Source organism: Podarcis liolepis, assembly GCF_965112155.1.
Source record: "Podarcis liolepis genome assembly, chromosome: 2".
Classification (NCBI taxonomy): domain Eukaryota; kingdom Metazoa; phylum Chordata; class Lepidosauria; order Squamata; family Lacertidae; genus Podarcis; species Podarcis liolepis.
In genome coordinates this window covers 26,750,456-26,768,806 of record NC_139555.1, presented here as the reverse complement: position 1 = coordinate 26,768,806, position 18,351 = coordinate 26,750,456, and the positions used below count along the sequence as shown (strand labels likewise).

At 46.7% G+C, this 18,351-nt stretch overlaps 1 protein-coding gene across 5 annotated transcripts in view; it reads left to right on the top strand.

Annotated features, from left to right (window-relative positions):
• SLC39A11 (solute carrier family 39 member 11) overlaps positions 1-16,998 on the top strand; it is a 282,784-nt gene extending 265,786 nt beyond the window's left edge. For all 5 annotated transcript variants that reach the window (XM_083490404.1, XM_083490403.1, XM_083490401.1 and 2 more), the window contains 3 exons: positions 12,501-12,599; positions 14,398-14,556; positions 15,244-16,998. In XM_083490404.1, the coding sequence (XP_083346530.1) occupies positions 12,501-12,599; positions 14,398-14,556; positions 15,244-15,322 (337 nt within the window). In that variant the 3' untranslated portion in view covers positions 15,323-16,998. The remainder of the gene's footprint in view (positions 1-12,500; positions 12,600-14,397; positions 14,557-15,243) is intronic.
• Positions 16,999-18,351: the final 1,353 nt, after the last annotated feature.

Here is an 18,351-nt window from a genome sequence, read left to right as displayed (position 1 = left end):
GTTCCAAGGTGATGCCACGCCAGTTCACAGGCATACTGTGTATAAGGTCCGTTGCATAAGTTTCCATTTAGGGCAGGATAATTTTAATAGGACAGAGGGGAAAGAAGACTTCATAGGTTGGGAGCAAGGTCTATGAGACTGCACCTTCCTGATAATACCTCACCACTGGGACTGTACAGCCACTTTGCTCCTTCCTGGTCATTTTTGCTCCTGCAACACACTGAGTTAACCTGAGGTTTGGCTTGTTGCCAAAACCCAGGTTCCTGGTTAAGCTCTCTTTTCACTAACCACAAGCTATCACCAAGAACAAACATACTGTTGCAATGTAACTGACTATGTGCCGTTGCACGTCAGCCGTTGAATTCTGAAAAAAAAAAATCAGTTGTCAGATATATATCATTAAGTGTTGAATGTAGATAGCCATTATTCAAAGAATATAATGCCATTAAGAAAATATAGTGGTGCCCTGCAAGACGAATGCCTCGCAAGACGAAAAACCTGCTAGACGAAAGGGTTTTCCGTTTTTCGATGCGCTTCGCAAGACGAATTTCCCTATGGGCTTGCTTCGCAAGATGAAAACGTCTTGCGAGTCTTGCGATTTTTTTCGCTTTCCCCCCTTTTTTCTAAGCTGCTAAGCCACTAATAGCCTTTTAGCTGCTAAGCTGCTAAGCCTTTAATAGCCGCTAAACCGCTAATAGCGCTAATCCGCTAAGCCGCTAATAGGGTTGCTTCGCAAGACGAAAAAACCGCTAGACAAAGAGACTTGCGGAACAGATTATTTTCGTCTTGCGAGGCACCACTGTACTTGGAAATGACTCAACGTCAAAATTTGCAAAGGAAATTTGAAGGCAATCTTGAGGACCAAATTTATTTGAGCTCCCAGTCTGTGATGTCATAGTAGTTACAGTTGTGATGTACCTTGTTCCTGCTCCTGGAATAATTACAAAATGGCCCCGTCTGTCTGAATGTTACTTGCTGATTCCTGGTTCTGTTTCTGTTCTGTTCTGTTTTCACAGTCTGCTTCTGTTTCTTGATATTTGTTCTGTTTGCCTCCATAATTCACAATTTAACAATCTGGCTTTTCAAGGCGATGTTCACTGCCCTGGAAGGTTGAGCAAGGCCTTTGCCCAGTTCTTCGCAGTCCCACCATACAGATTCTACTCTTGAATACTCCAGTGCTGCTCACATCATAGCATTGGGCTGTATGGGGGGGGGGGCAACTGAAGCACTCCTGCTGAGCTCTGCCACCTGCCTTGGTAGTGTACATTTCCTAACGACACCAAGAGTTTCTTCATAAGGCATCTTTTCTTTTCCAGAGCACAGTGAAGTTTTATTGGGGTTATAATCTTTCCCAGTAAACTTGGGAGAAACCACGAACAGATGGGTCTCATATAGAGGAGCAATCACGTCAAATTTCTTCTCCAGAAATTGTAACAAGAGAGATACTTTCTTTACTGTAATGCCCACCCATCACAGAAGATACCCTTTACACCTTTGAACTGGAGGAGTCATTCTTAGGACTTGCAAGTTGCCTGTTTTGCCTATTACAACATTTCCTAAAAGCATTAGCTAATTAGATCTGACCACAGTCTGGGTACTTCTACCACAGTTCCTTGCACAAAGGCTGGGCAGAATCAAATCCCAACCCGCGGCAGGAACCCACAGTCACTTGGTTGGTGTTAAGAACCGTTATGTATCAGTGTTGGAATTGTGTAAAACACTGTCATCTGGCTTCCCTGTGTGCAATGCAAAGCAAATAAGCTTCCTGAAAGTTTTGATAGTCATCAGGGTTCCACTTCCACCCCTCTCCTTGAGGGAACTTAAAGGAAATGTTGATGTAAAAATCTGTGATTCCACCTCATTAAGCTCTTCCCGCTACCCTGGATTCAAACAAAGCTGTTTGTTGTGTGTATTTGCTTACTGAAGGAGACTGAGTTTATGAATGAGACAAGACATTCTGTTCTTGTTTGTGACCCTTCATCTCCTGGGGCGGGGGAGAAGTTCTGTGGAAGGCCCATGCCATGGTTGTTTGAGTGTGACCTGAGGTTAGCTAGCATGGAAACTGAGAGCAGAGGTACAGTATTTGAGACTTGTAGACCCCAAAAGAGAATGTTCAAGTTTACTGAATGCTGGGGTGCAAGGGGTGGTATCCAGTTGGCGTTCTTTTCTGATTGAAGGAAGTTTTTGGTGATTTCCTCTCCCCTTGGAGCAAGTGGGGGGCACTTCCAGAGGGGAAGGGGTTGCCTTTTCTTTCTCTGACAGACGTCTCCTGTCCATAGAAAGACATCAACCAGATGCCACTCAAGGAGAAAACTTTTTTTTAAATATAGTATTAAGCACAAACCTTTGTTGATAGCTCAGTCGGTAGAGCATGAGACTCAAGGTCATGGGTTTGAGCCCCATATCGGGCAAAAGATTCCTGCATTGCAAGGGGTTGGACTAGATCAGGGGTCCCCAAACTAAGGCCTGCAGGCCAGATAAGGCCTAAGGGACTCGTTTATCCGGCCCGCTGCTGCTGCCCACTCTTACTGGCGCTGCGCTGCACGGCTGCCCACTTCCGGGTCAGAGGAGCACCAGAAATAGCTTGTGCGCATGCGCAAGTGCTATTTGCAGTGCACACCCGGGTCGGACGAGGCCCATGCACATGTGCACAAGCTATTTTTGGTGCTCCTCTGACCCGGAAGCGCACCAGAAATAGTGTGTGTGCACACGTATGGGCACGCGCTCCCCCGCCCTCTGGCCTGCTGCGCGATTGGTGCTGGAGACACCGGCCCGAGGTGTGGTAAGTTTGCTGACCCTTGGACTAGATGATCCTTGTGGTCCCTTCCAACTCTATGATTCAGTGATTTATTATCTTTACAGAGGGATTCAGTTGTACCCAAATCTCTGTGTTGTAAACCTGTAAGGTTTTAATCCCATGTACACTTACTTGGGAGTAAGTCCTACTGAACTCAGTAGGATTTACTTCTGGGCAGACATGCCCAGAATTGCGCTGTTAATTGCACTCACAAAATCTCAAGAATGATCATGCAATTGTGCACTTTCACTTCCCGTGGCTTTGAAAGCATGCCACGGAAAATAAGAACAGGCGTAATAGTCCAGGTTCCACACATAGTGTTAAGATTCCTAAAGGGTATTGTGTGTTCTAGATTTTCTGCAATTGCTTTTCTTTTCCTCTTTCTCCAATCTGCACCTGACCACCCACCCTTTCCCTACAAAGCAAAGAAACAACAACAGAAACACCTCACCTAATTGCCTTTAAGGCAGGCAAAGTAGAGCAAGGTCAGAATAGGTTTTGGCTCCTTGTGGGGGGAAGGCTCAGTGGCAATTTTGTGGTTTCTTTTTGCACAGACCCCTCCATTCACACTTTCCTCTCCCACCCATTAATTTGCTGTGGTAATAGCTGCTTTGTGCTAAGGAGAGGCAAGGGGGGGCTGCCAGAGGGGGGGGGGAGGAAGCGTGTAGACAGCAGCTCTACTGTTTTCTGGAAGAGATGTTTTCCCCATACTCTTCCCCCCACCCCACGCCTCTCTCTCTCTCCCTCTCCTCCTTCTTCCCTTTATTGAAATAAGTCTGTCCTGGGTAAGGAAATTCACAGCAGCGCCTTCTCTATTCTCAACCGTCTTGTTGTTGTTGTTAATATATATATATATATATATATATATATATATATATATATATATATATATAAAAGTTTAAACAACTCTGAGCAGTTTTTTCTTCTTCTTCTTCCCCACCACCAAGGCTGGTCTTCTTATTTTGCTAAGAGGAAACAAGTGTTTAATGTATCAGAAAAAAAGATATTTCTTGCAGCTGCTGAGGTTTCTCAGCTGAGAATGAAGCCAGTCTTTGTGCGGCAATTTGAGCCTCCTTTTTAAGGGCGAGGACCTGGGGGACAGAATGAGGCCCTGCTTTCTCAACTCTGTGTTTCAAGGGGAAATGCACTCCGTGTTTAGGTGGGCGCTGAGCAACCTTTGCTGGAAAGGTGGGAAAATCTTGTCCCAGCCCTACTTGGATTTGTTTGGCTTCACAGCAGTGGCTCCAAAGCTTTGCTGCAAGTGCCCCCATTTGAGCTAGGTGCTGTAAAAGGTAAAGGTAAAGGGACCCCTGACAGTTAAGTCCAGTTGTGGACGACTCTGGGGTTGCGGCGCTCATCTTGCTTTACTGGCCAAGGGAGCCGGCGTTTGTCTGCAGACAGTTTTTCCAGGTCATGTGGCCAGCATGACTAAGCCACTTCTGGCGAAACCAGAGCAGTGCACGGAAACGCCGCTTACCTTCCCGCCAGAGCGGTACCTATTTATCTACCTGCGCTGGTGTGCTTTCAAACTGCTAGGTTGGCAGGAGCTGGGACCGAGCAATGGGAGCTCACCCCGTTGCGGGGATTTGAACTGTCGACCTTCCGATCGGCAAGCCCAAAAGGCTCAGTGGTTTAGACCACAGTGCCACCTGTGTCCCAACCACTACTATTCAGCCAAGAGTTGGGGTGAACCCCAACTTCTGAAACTGTCTGCTTAGCTACAGTTACAGATAGGTAGCTGTGTTGGTCTGCCATAGTCAAAACAAAAAAAATCCTTCCAGTAGCACCTTAAAGACCAACTAAATTAGTTCTTGGTATGAGCTTTCGTGTGCAAGCACACTTCTTGGTATCTGAAGAAGTGTGCTTGCACACGAAAGCTCATACCAAGAACTAACTTAGTTGGTCTTTAAGGTGCTACTGGAAGGAATTTTTTTGTTTTGCTTAGCTACAGTTTTTAAAAGGCTACCGGAGGAGGGCCATGATTTGGCTAAAACTGGGGGTAAGTCAAGGTGTGGTGAGGCTTCTGAACTTCAAGAACGGTCACTCTTTTCTTTCTCCCGTAATTCATGCACCACCAAGCAGAACATTTCCATTTGCCCAATACTGAGCTGCCGGTTCTCGGCTGAGAAGGCAGAGCTCTTGCTTGTGTTGCTTTTCTTACTCACTTTAATGTGAGGGGCCGTTTCCCTTCCAGTGTGCAAGGCTGCATTTCAGTGAAGTGAATGGGAAAAGACACGTGTGCAGGTTGCGTGTCTGTGGAGCTCCTACACACAAGGAAGCACTGGTGTGGTGATTTAGTGCTCACAGAATCATAGAATTGTAGAGTTGGAAGAGACCCCCATGGATCATCTAGTCCAGCAGCTTGCATTGCAAGGAATCTCCGCTAAAGCATCCATGACAGATGGCCACCCAACCTCTGCTTAGAAACCTCCAAGGAAGGAGAGTCCACAACCTCCCGAGGGAGACCATTCCACGGTCGTACAGCCCTTACAGTCAGAAAGTTTTTCCTGATGTTTAGTTGGAATCTCCTATCTTGTAACTTGAAGTCATATTACGCAATGGGAGGATGAAGGGTTTTTAAAAAAATAATTTTAAAAAATGTACACTGGTACCTCGGGTTACAGACGCTTCAGGTTACAGACTCCGCTAACCCAGAAATAGTACGTTGGGTTAAGAACTTTGCTTCAGGATGAGAACAGAAATTGTGCGGTGGCAGTGGGAGGCCCCATTAGCTAAAGTGGTGCTTCAGGTTAAGAACAGTTTCAGGTTAAGAACTGAATGAATTAAGTTCTTAACCCGAGGTACAACTGTAGCCCCATTATGCTGAACTTTGAAATCCCGCAGCATCATTGATTCAAACTGCATTCATTTTGAGAGTTGCAGCTGCCAGGGTTGTGCTATACGTTGGACGATTGGAATGGGATTGCAGGTGAAATTTTAGGTTTTATACCACAAGTGCGTAGGTGGCAGAGGAAGAAGGGTTACTACAGGGCATGGCTGGGACTTGTTGGCAGAGCTTTGGAGGCAACATAAAGGTTTGTGCTGCTTTTGTCCGGACTGTGCCCTCTGGTGTTGTTAATCCTTCATGTTTGTGAGCAGTAAATTCTGTCATCAAACAGAGAAATGCAATAAGGGAAGCTTTTGTTTCCTTTTCAATTCCATTTTGGGAGAAGCTCACATGAGAGAATGAATCCCTCATTTTCAAGTTTGTGCAGATGTAGATCCTGCAGATAGTCTAATATACACCGGGTGAGTCCTGAGTTTTGAAACCAACACCTCAGCAGCAGCCATGCCAAGAATTTTATGTAACCTTCAGTCTCTCTGCCTCCCATGCCTTGTATGTTGAGATGGACTGAAACTCAAGTTTGCAAACCACAGTTCATTCATCCTTCCATTCATAAGAACAATCAAGCTGATTCATTCAACTGTTTTTGTATCCTTTTAGTATTTAGCCACCCCATGACCATTTATGGGAAACTAAGAGCCTTATCAGTCAACTGGGTGGTGCAGAAGTCCTTCCTTCCTTGTATTTTCAAATACAGACATTTTCTTTCTATAGACTTCAGTACATACATACAACGCATGCATAGTTTAGCTCAAAATGGTTTAGAATTACTTAGAAAATCCTCAGAAAGAACTTTAGCTGCTTTGCCAGGTACCAGATAGTATTGTGCTGCAATACTACAATATTGTAAGAAAGTGCATGTATTGGTGGCACTCAGATGACTGGGCAGGCCACCTCAACTCCCCAGATTCCTGTCCTCTCTAGTTGTAACCCTTCATGTTCATATGCTGCTACCAGTGACCATTGGTGGACCAGTCTTGGCTGCCATTTTTCTTAGTACATAGTGTGCTTGCACACATGCATGGTATTGTAAGCAGACATGGCAGTCAAGGTAAATAATCCTAGTGAACACTAGAAGCAGCAAGAAAAGTACAGGATGGGGAAAGGACAATGCATCTTACAGTAGTCTTTGCCAGATGTTTTTGACTACAGCTCTCATCTATCCCGGCATGATGACCATGATGAAAGTTTTCATCCCAGGAATCAGGCAGGCACCAAGTTGCCGAAAGCTGCTTTACAGTGTATAAATTGCTTTGAAATTCTCTGTTCATTTATCCTCCCGATAACTCTGCTACCTACATTAAACTAAAATATTGTTGACTTGCCCAAGCCCACCCAGCGAGCTCGTGGTTTAACAGAAATTTCAATCTCGATTTCTCACTTTAAAACTCAATATTGTACCTCCCTAACCACATTTCCCCGTGTCTGCCTCTGCAGGTAAAATCTACCCGCTGTTTAAATGCAAGACAGGAACTCTGTGACCTTTGTTTCTATTTTAAGGACAATAAAATGTCGGTGTGGTTTGACACTCCCTTAACACGATTGTGTTCCCTCTCAACCAGCTATTGAGGGCTGAATAGATGGAGTGTTAGACATTCACATCTGTTTAACACCAAGGACCTGTATTTTTTTCTCTTAAGAATTGAGCACCTCATCAGTATTGACAAAACTAGACAGCATATTGGCAGTGCTAAGCAGATGATTCGCTGCCCCAACCAAGCAACAGGGTTCCTTACCCGTTTGGAAATATTTGAGCCAGACAGTAAATTGGCCCTCATTTTATATGTCTGAGTAATCGGCATACTTGGCCTCTTAAAACCCTCACCAGGTAAACAAATGCTTTATCTTCAGTTGACAAAGACACTTTAATATGTTCCATTTTCAACCAACTTATAGCTGAGCCTTCAATTGTGAAACTTCCCATGCTTGTTGTGCAGTCCATGCTTTTGGGTGGCGCTGTGAGTTAAACCACAGAGCCTAGGACTTGCCGATCAGAAGGTCAGCGGTTCGGATCCCCATGACGGGGTGAGCTCCCGTTGCTAGGTCCCTGCTCCTGCCAACCTAGCAGTTTGAAAGCACATCAAAGTGCAAGTAGATAAATAGGTACCGCTCCGGCAGTAAGGTAAACAGCGTTTCCGTGTGCTGCTCTGGTTTGCCAAAAGTGGCTTAGTCATGCTGGGCACATGACCCAGAAGTTGTATGCCGGCTCCCTCGGCCAATAAAGCGAGATGAGTGCCGCAACCCCAGAGTCGTCCATGACTGGACCTAATGGTCAGGGGTCCCTTTACCTTTACACCCTGCTTTAGACCAGTGTTTCCCAACCACTGTTCCGCGGCACACTAGTGTGCCGCGAGATGTTGCCTGGTGTGCCGCGGGAAAAATTAAAAAATTCGAATTTTTTTTTTAAGTCAAATTTTCGATTGGGGCGCCGTCACTAGATGACCCCTGGGGTTCCCTCCCTCCCTCCCGCTCTGCGCCTCCCTCCTCCTCCTCCTCCGGGGAGGCCCTTCCTGGCTCTCGGCCAAGGCTTGGCGGCTGCCACTCACTCACTCGCTCGCCCACCCGTCCCTCCATCCCTGCACCCGGCCTCTCCCCCTCCGACCCCGGCGCGGGGGCTGCCGGGATTCGTAGTCCCCTCGCCCTTGGGCTCCGCGCCCGTGCGGGGTGCGCGAACTACGTTTCCCAGCGTGGCCTGGCGGGCCGGGCGTTTTGTTTGAAGCGCTCTTCTCCCGGCCATGGAATGAGCGCAGCGGTGGCGGCCGGGCGGGCAGGGGCTCTTCCGCGCAGACCCCGCGCAGCCTTCCTGCGCCCCCGCGGAGATCGGGCGGCAGGATGGAGCCCGGGGATCCCCGCGGAGGCGGAGCGGCGGAGGCTGCCCCCCAGGTAGGGCTGCGTCGGGGTTTTTTTTATTTTTGCAATGCTGCATCCACGCCGGAGGGGACGCATCGGACCGCGGGGAGACCCCTTGGCGGGCGTGCAAGGCAATGCATGCGTGCAGGCGTTGCATGGAGTGCAGTGCAATGCAATGGCAACGCGGCGCCCTGCATGCATGCATGCAACTTCCACCGGCGCTCCGGACTTGGCAGGTGAGGGGGGTCCCCAGTGGGTGGCAGAGAGAGCCGGGAGGGCAAAGGGGAGCCGGGGGGGAGCAGCGCTGCTCCCCGAGCCGAGCCCGGGGGGAAACTTCGGCGTCGTTGCGCCGGGTGTTGGAAGCGGAGGCTGGCGGGGGCCCCTCACCTGCAAAACCTGGCCGCCTCTCATATATTTTGTGCATTGCATTCATCGCCCGCTTTCTCCTCCAAGGAGCTCCCGGGGGCGCGCGCGGTTCTCCCCGTGTTATCCTCGCAACAACAGCCCTGCGAGGTGGGTCAGGTGAGTGGCCCAAGGGAGCACCCAGGGATTGTCCTGGCCAGGTGGGGTGATTTGAACCCTGGTCTCTGCCCGGTCTTCATCCTCATTTAGCCCCCACATGTGCATGACTGTGCATGACTGAGATTTTCCCCCCTCGTCTTGGCTGTGGTGTGAGTCTGTGCTGTTAATTAATGGGGTTCTGCCTTCGGAGAAGATGAGCCAGCCCTCAAGGAGGTGATTATGTAATTTGCTAGCAATTCATGTCCCTCCCGGCGTGACGCTGCGCGCTGACGTCACGGGGCTGTAATGGTGGTGTGCCTCGAGATTTTTTTCATGAAACAAGTGTGCCTTTGCCCAAAAAAGGTTGGGAAACACTGCTTTAGACCACGGATAATACTGAAACATCAGTGAAGCAATCCTTTGTTTTTTGGGGATCAGTGCTGTCCAGAAATGCAAATCTATCTTGGACTTTAAAAAATGGCTGTTCACTATCAGGTGGAATGCAAACACCCAAACACCCAACTTGAATAGTGATGTTGTGGAAATAATACCTTTGCCACTAACACAAGATGCTGGTGGGAATGGAGGGAGCTGGAGCTTGACTCCCAGGCTCCAAATTGCCATTGCTTGAACTGTATGTAGCATGTCCTCCACCTAGTGACATGAATGATGTGAGGCATCCATGCATCACTATTCAGCACTGGCCAAAACAGGGAAGTTACCATATTTTTCGCTCTATAAGATGCACTTTCCTAAAAAGTAAGGGGAAATGTGTGTGCATCTTATGGAGCAAATGCAGGTTGCGCAGCTATCCCAGAAGCCAGAACAGCGAGAGGGATCGCTGTGCAGCACTCCCTCTCGCTGTTCTAGTTTCTGGCTTAGCCGCACACAGCCTCTTCAGGGCAGCGAGGAGCCTTCATCCCGCTGCCCTGAAGAGGCTGTGCAGCTATGCCAGAAGCCCGAAGAGCAAGAGGGATCGTTGTGCACCGATCGCTCTTGCTCTTCTTGCTTCAGGGATAGCCACGCAAAGCCTCTTGAGCACAGTGGGATTGCGCCTGCCTCTTTGCTCAAGAGGCTTTGCATTGCTTTCTTGTTTCTTGTTTTCCTCCTCTAAAAACTAGGTGCGTCTTATGGAGTGAAAAATACAGTATGTGTCAGGCAAGGAATGCCCAGAGTGAGGAGTTGTCAAAAGTGCATTTACAAGTTAGGAAAATGCATGTCTTATCAGCCCTGCGTCTCTCAGCTGCTCCTAGGTATGCACCCAATGAGGCAGTTGCCACAACAAATAGGCCATGCCCCCAACCTCAGCTTATGTATCTCCCACAAGCAGGCACAGACTCCACCTGTGTGTAACTTGCTTCTGCTCCTCCTCCTCCAATCCTCACTTGGTCCTGGGAGGCAATGGATCAGGAGAGGTGGGGGCAGGAGGAGGACGCATGGAAGTTCGTGACTTTCCACCAGCCTGACCTATCGCTCCATCCTCCTGCACCTGTTCTTCGCTCTCCAATCCTGCAGTTTCTCCTGCCTCTGCCTCCCATCTCCTGGCTGTTACAGGATCCCTCAGATCACTGTTTCCTTCTTCCAAGTCAGTCTCCAGTCCTGCTAGGGTCTGGTATAATGACATTTGTTTCTGCAGCAATTAGAATTAAAATCACAGAGGAGAGTGTCTCAGTGCAAGAGAGATCTATATATAATATGTTCTTTAGAAATCTTTTCTGTAACAAGCAGCCTATATGGAATAACCTTTGCCTCTTCTCTGGCAAGCAGTTGGGAAGTGGGGAATGTAAGGTATGGTGCTCCCGGTTCTTTTAGGAATATAAGGCATGGACCTGGGTCACAGCCCAATGGGGGAATCAGCTGTTATATGTGTATTTTCTTCAGTTTGCCTTCACACAATCTGAAATCTCAGTAGCACCTATCAACCCCCCATTTGATATCTGCTACCTCGTCCCACTGTCCCATCTAAAGACTCACAGCAGACGCAAATACAAATGTCTACAGTGCCTGCCAATTCCCCACCCCCACCCCAAATCATTTACCATCTAGCCTGATTAAGAGTTCTGGTGAACTCGAAAGCTTGCATGTTATGTTGTGACATTTTGTTGGGCCTAATAAAGATAAAAGGTAAAGGATAATAAAAAATACTGCACTAATAATGAATTTTGGTTTGAATGAGTTGGCTTTTCTCATGGGGCAGCCATGGGAACTTTTGCTTTTTGAAGGAACTCAGTGTTCCTAGTTGCTCCTGCAGAATTCAAGACCTGGGTCTTCATGAACATGTGTTCCTCCAAGCCTCTGTTCATGTCTATTCCAGAGTTCAGAGTAGTGCTTGATTTTGTTCTTTGCATCAGCTCAGAATGCACTTTGAAGGAGGGAGAGTTGGTTGATGGGAAAGTGTCAGCATCTTAGCATCTTCTTCGATTTGGGAAATCTGTAATCAGGGTGAGAGGCTCTAGCTTAGCATACTCCCTGATGTGTAAGCTTCCCACATGAAAAGAGATGTATACTGTTAAACTGTGGCATCTCATGCCCAATGCCAACTCACAATCCTTTTTGCCCTGTGCCTGCAACCCCCCTTTCAGCTCAGGATATGTAGAAGTTACCAAAGCCTTTAAAATACTACTATTATAACTACTGGGACGCGGGTGGTGCTGTGGGTTAAACCACAGAGCGTAGGGCTTGCCGATCAGAAGGTCAGCGGTTCGAATCCCCGCGACAGGGTGAGCTCCCATTGCTCGGTCCCTGCTCCTGCCAACCTAGCAGTTCGAAAGCACGTCAAAGTGCAAGTAGATAGATAGGTACTGCTCCAACGGCAAGGTAAACGGCGTTTCCGTGTGCTGCCCTGGTTCTCCAGAAGTGGCTTAATCATGCTAGCCACATGACCCGGAAGCTGTACGCCGGCTCCCTTGGGCAGTAAAGTGAGATGAGTGCCGCAACCCCAGAGTTGCCCGCAACTGGACCTAACAGGGGTCCCTTTACCTTTAGCTTTATTATGACTACTACAAACAAGCAAACAAGCAAACAAACAAGCAAGCAAACAAACAAACAAACAGAAGCAGGCTGAAATAATAATGTGTAAAGCAATGCCCCTCCCCTACTTTTGTGTGTTTTTTAAAAAAAACACACCTTTCTGCCTCTGGTGTCTGTTTCAGCAATTTGGAGTTCCATATAGACAGCTATTTTAAACTTGCTATCTGCCTCCTTTTGACAAGTCTTTCCCCCCACCCACCTCTGTTCCTCCCTGCCTCCCAGGGGCATTGTTAAGTTGAGTAACTTATGTAGAACACTTTGAAGATGAGAATCCTGCGTTGGATGCCAAGCATTAGCATGATTGCCTTAGGCCCCAAGGGCTGAAAATACTGACATTAAAGAGACATGTTTAATAACAAGGAATATTTCGCCAACAAAAGGACTATCTCAGCCTAATGTCTTTTATTTGCTCCACCCATGCACAGCCATCATTTCTGTTATACAATACCTATGATCTATTTCATTTTATTCGCACAGGAATTTAGCCATTGGGATTGGAATCCAGAACTTTCCAGAAGGACTAGCTGTCAGCCTTCCCTTGCGTGGAGCTGGGTTTTCGACGTGGAGAGCATTCTGGTAAGGTTCAAAAGCTGTTTCTCACGTTTCCTTTGTATTTCCTGATGCAACTCTGGAACTGGAAATGTGTTCAAGTGGCCCTGATTCACACTTTCTCTCGCACACTGGGGGAGGCTGCTGTTATTTATGTCAGTGGTTCTCAATCCTTTTCCTAACTGGGCCTACCTACTCTATGGTTGCTAAAGGTCCTCCTATCTAATCCAACTATTAGAAATGCAAATCTCTTTAGTCTTTGCCATGTAGGTCTCATCTGGACTACACAGTTAAAGCAGTATTATACCACTTTAAACTACCATAGCTTCAACCAAAGAATCATGGGAACTGTAGTTTGTTAAGGGTGCTGAAGGTTGTTAGGAGACCCACTTGAAATTCCCCTCACACAGCTACACTTCCCAGAGTTCACTGGGAACAGGAATTGATTAGTAAACCATTATAAGAATTGGCCAAAGCAAGGCAAAGTGACCTTGAGAGGAGGATAGACAAAGGTTGGAATTGATGTCTGAATGGGAGACCAAACAGGGGCACCATTTGGGCTCTGCTTCTGGGAGAGGTGCTGTTTGAGTTCCACCTCTGGCAGTAAAAAGGTAAAGGTAAAGGATCCCTGGATGGTTAAGTCCAGTCAAAGGGGTTGCAGCGCTCATCTCGCTTTCAGGCCAAGGGAGCCGGCGTTTGTCCAAAGACAGCTTTCCGGGTCATGTGGCCAGCATGACTAAACCGCTTCTGGCACAACGGAACACCATGACAGAAACCAGAGCGCGCAGAAACGCCGTTTACCTTTCTGCCACAGCAGTACTTATTTATCTACTTGCACTGGTGTGCTTTCGAACTGCTAGGTTGGCAGAAGCTGGGACAGAGCAACGGGAGCTCACTCAGTAGCGGGGATTCGAACCACAGACCTTCTGATTAGCAAGCCCAAGAGGCTCAGTGGTTTAAACCACAGTAGAATGTCTTGGGGTAGCCCTGAAAGGAAAACTGATAGCACTACACTGAAAACATGTAGCAACTCCCCCCCAACCCCCCCCCAAAAAAAGATAAAGTCATACCTCGGGTTAAATGTGCTTCAGGTTGAGCGTTTTCAGGTTATGCTCCGCGGCAACCCGGAAGTAACGGAGTGCATTACTTCTGGGTTTCGCCACTTGCGCATGCGCAGATGCTCAAAATGACGTCACGCGCGGAAGCGGGGAATCGCGACCCACGCATGCACAGACGCAGGTTGTGTTTGCTTCAGGATGCAAACGGGGCTCCGGAACGGATCCTGTTCGCATCCAGAGGTACCACTGTATTGCAAATTGCAATCCCAATAAGACTTTTCTAACTTCTCTGTTTTTGCCCCAAAACAAGACTTGACTATCAGACTAGAAAACAGAAGTAGATTTTTTATTTATTTTTATTTTTTGGAGGGAATTGATTGACAAAAGATCTTGACTGCAAAAGGTCCCTGTGGAGTAGAGAAAGGCATGTGGAGGAGAAATTCACTGTTATAGCCAGATGTTCTCTTTTGTCTGTAGCCATTTGCCACCTTTCAGATTAAAGGAGGGGAATTGTCTTCTGCAGTGTTTGCTCCTGAATGGTTTCAGAGGAGATGATGATGATGATGATGATGATGATGATGATTGGCAATAATTATCCCTGTTGTCCTGGCCTCAAATGGGAAGTTGTCAAGGAGAAGGGGAAGAACTGATTTGTGTTGACTTCGCAAACTGTGGCAGTTTGAAAGGGACAAACAACACAATGCACAGGACAGGACAGAACAGCATCCTGCCTTATCTAGTGACATGTTGTTTGGGCTGTTTTACAGGTATGGGCAATTAAGCGGCATGGTGGAACCACTAGCTGGCATCTTTGGGGCCTTTGCCATAGTGTTAGCAGAGCCTCTTCTGCCCTACGCCTTGGCCTTTGCTGCTGGGGCAATGGTATATGTGGTGATGGACGACATCATCCCAGAGGCACAGATCAGGTGAGCAACTCCTTATTCAGCCACATCCATTCTGTTTCTTTCATGCTGTTTTTAACACCAAATGTCTCTCAGGTAGAGAAGCCTCTGCAAACCAAATCAAGGGGAGATTAAAACCAAAGCATGGCTGTGAGATCCACTGTAGCTTTGTTTCAGGTTAACTGTTCTGTAGAGAAGAAAAGATTGGAAAACCCACTTCAGGCCGCAACAGCAGCAACGCCACCTAAATTAAGCTCCTCTCAGTCAGCTTTTGAGGAAAAGATTTTCGTTCCCAGGACATCAGACTTTCACAACCTCCTGAAACTACTCAGACCAATGTCGTAGAATCCAATCTTAAGAGTTGGTTGGAGTAGCAGACTCCTTGTCATGAAACCCTGCAAGTCAAAAGCACCTCATCTTCATCCCAATTCTCCCCTTCTAGAGGGGAATTGTTGGTGTGTTAGCTGTCACTGTTTTCAGTCTCTTCTGCCTACACAAGCACTTCCCCTCATCGGTCAGTATCCCTCAAATCATGACCATCCCAACCGAACAGCATAAAACAGGGCATTAAATGCACTGTTTGCTTCTCCAAAGGGGGAAGAAGAAACATTTTTGTGTCAGATAAGGAAACCAACAAAACAACAACAACAGCAAATACCATTAAGAATGCAGACCTTAACTTCTCTTCCCCTACTTCCCCTCTCTTCGCAGTGGCAATGGGAAGCTGGCTTCCTGGACATCGATCTTAGGATTTGTGGTCATGATGTCCCTGGATGTTGGACTTGGATAACAGGCGATGCCAACTTTCCCCATCTTTGACCTTCAGAATATGTCATTCTGGACAAAATGCACAGCAGAAGCTGGAATGGAAACAATGCATTTTTACGTAATAATAATACTGATCTGGGTTAATGTTGATTTGACTTAAATTATACACACTTAAAATTTGCCATAATGTTAATGTGGATGGTTCTGGAAAACGCGGAAAAGTCATTCTTGTGGCTTTTCCCCCTCCTGCCACTCCATTACTCCTTTTCCAGCAGGGTTGTTGGTATGAAGTCAGGTCTAATCTGTGGTGATTGTCTTTGCTGTGTCTTCACAAATCTTGTTGTGTGGTATAAACTGAGTGGTGCAAGGCAACATCAAAGAGCTGAAATGGCCTACAAGAGTGACCTACGAGAGAAGTCCATACAGTGCTTTGTTTTTAGCTGTGGAAATATTCGGCTTCACTGCTTGTCGAAATGGATAGATCATTTCTTTTAATCAATAATGGGACCTTAGGGGCTGTGTTTAGAGGTGGGGAGCAAGAGCTTTCCTATCCGCATATGGTGTTGGAGGTTTACCTGGAGAGCAAGGGAAGATTGCAAAGTGTTTGTGGCAAATCTTAAGTGAAGGCTGCACTTCTTCTGTCAAGTGTCTGGGCTTCTATAGTGCTGTTCCCGTAGGTGCACTCATTTCCTAATATCCCTTGTCTGGTAGGAAATAATCACCCTCCAGTTTTAGGGTTATGGAGGGTTACTACTTCTGGACTTACTACTTTAGGGTTTCTGGAGGTTGAGCCTCTGTGAATCGTTAATCTAAGCTCTTAACTCAGTTGACATGCCAATATGGCGTTTTCTACCATCTCAAGCAAGCAGAGTTCAGCACTGAAGGCGGATCTGAGCCTCCGAGTGTCAACACTAGGAGGCCTATTGCAGTAGCACCTAATTCCACCCCTCACTCCCTACCTGCGTTTTCTAATATCTTTATTTGCTATGATAGCAAGAGGGCTTTCTTGGGGAATTGTTCCCACCCGCTTCCTTGTGATGAATGCAAGAGAGTAGAGTGGGGCAGAGTAAACTGATGGGGTTAATTGACAACTTGTGTTCATCCAGAAAATCAGTACCAATTCATTGGCAGATCAGCTATAAGGGTTGAGATCCCTGAGTAAAAAGACACGCCCATTGTGCTCTATGGCGGAAACAGAAGTAAGAGAGCTTGCATTGGTACATCATATACTTTTGACAGCTAAGGGCTTCTTGCTTTTTGTCTGTAGCATTTGTGCTTGCAGGTTAAACCTCAAGAATTGTGTGTGTGTGGGTCACTGGAACCTGTCTTCCTATATGTCACCTCATGGCTCTTCAAAAGAGGCCTCTGGATAACCAGTGTCACACACACATCCCCACCATGGCTTTTCTTCCAGTTCACAAAGCAGGATTTACTTTGGTTGTTTGGTTGTACCTATTTTCTCTAGGGGGGGACAGAGGGTAAGGTGTATGTGTGTGCCGGAGGCTTCCCAGGGGTCATGTGGTTACCACCAGCCAGTTGGTGCTCTTGGACTAAATTAATTGAAAGCCCATGGGCTTGTTTCTTCAGTGTGTGTGGTTTTGTTTGTATGCACAAAGACCAGTACATAACGATGATTAGTAATTGATCTGACTTTTTAACTGTGGTGAGTCTGAATAAAAGAGGAGATTTTAAAAATTGTGTTTGAGTCATTGGACTAATTTCTTTCTCCTGCCATCTCTCTCCCATTTTTATTATTTTTTATTGTTCGTTCTAACCCGTCTGTCCGTAAGTACAACTATTCGGGCTCAACGTAGTTGAGTTTGCTTCATCGGATCCTTGGTCCGTTCACACTGTTGCTTCTGGTAACCATTCAAAGCCCCTTGCTGTACTGCAATAATAATGAGCCAATGTCTGGTTAGACAGTGCGCCTTCCTTCCTCAATTGATGGTGAATGCGAGCCAGTCTGTATTCCTGGAAGTGACCTTGAGGAGCAAATGTCAAAAGAATTGCCCAGGACACAGCTGAACCTCTCCTTCCATATTACAAGTTAAATGCATTGGAGTACCTTGAACCACAAAGGATAATGGTTTAATTTCCATTATGGAAATGGGAATGTTTACTTATGTTAAATTACTGTGCATTTTTAACATGGGGTTTTTCCTTTGGCAGTAGTTCTCATGTAATTGGCTGACTGTGAGTCACATGAGAGAGGCATTCCATTCTATTGTGACTGTTATTCAAGTAACTGTCGTTTTTAACGTTTTCTGCTTCTTTCTGTGTGTGTGTGTGTGTATGTGTGTGTGAGAGAGGGGCAGAGAGAGAGAGTCGCTGAGAGAGGCTTATTTGGAGTGTGTGTCAATGTGATTTGTCTGAAGTGAAACAGACAAGAGGAAGATCCCTAAACGTTAATGGGAAGAAACCTTTGCAGGAGCTCTCTATAAGGAACAAAGTGAATAAGCATGAGATTGACTATTAATGGGGGAATCAACAAATGGCTGTAATGCATTTATTTCTTGGCAGAACTGAAGGAACTAGTATTTTGTGGGCAAGCAGTTTGCTGGCTGGCACAGACAGAAATGTGCTAGGAAAACCTGGGGGCAAGAGGGCTAATAGTTGGGTCACTGGTATCTGTTTTTGTTTCCTTTTAGTCACCAAAAATTATCTGAAAGATTTTCATTTGCATCTGGGTGTGATATATGGGACAGGTTTCACAGCCACTCACCAGACGTTTTTGACTATGTTTAGTTAGGGAGGCGTTTTGTTTTTTGCGAATAGAAGGGCTTGATGCTTCTTCTTAAAATGCTGAGGGCTTCAAAGGGATGGGCATTGCTTTTTTGTGCTCAAAAAGCAAGATTCCATGTTGCTGAGGACACCCCCACTTGTTCCACCTGCACTGTTCCTCCTGACCACAAATAAGGTTCATAATTGATCTAGAATTGCAGTCCCTAACACGCCCTTGCCATCTTTCAGCTGATCTTAACAGACGGAAGGGCTCATACAGGATAACATGCTCCCTTCAGTACGCTGATCCCATGCCACCGAAACCAACCC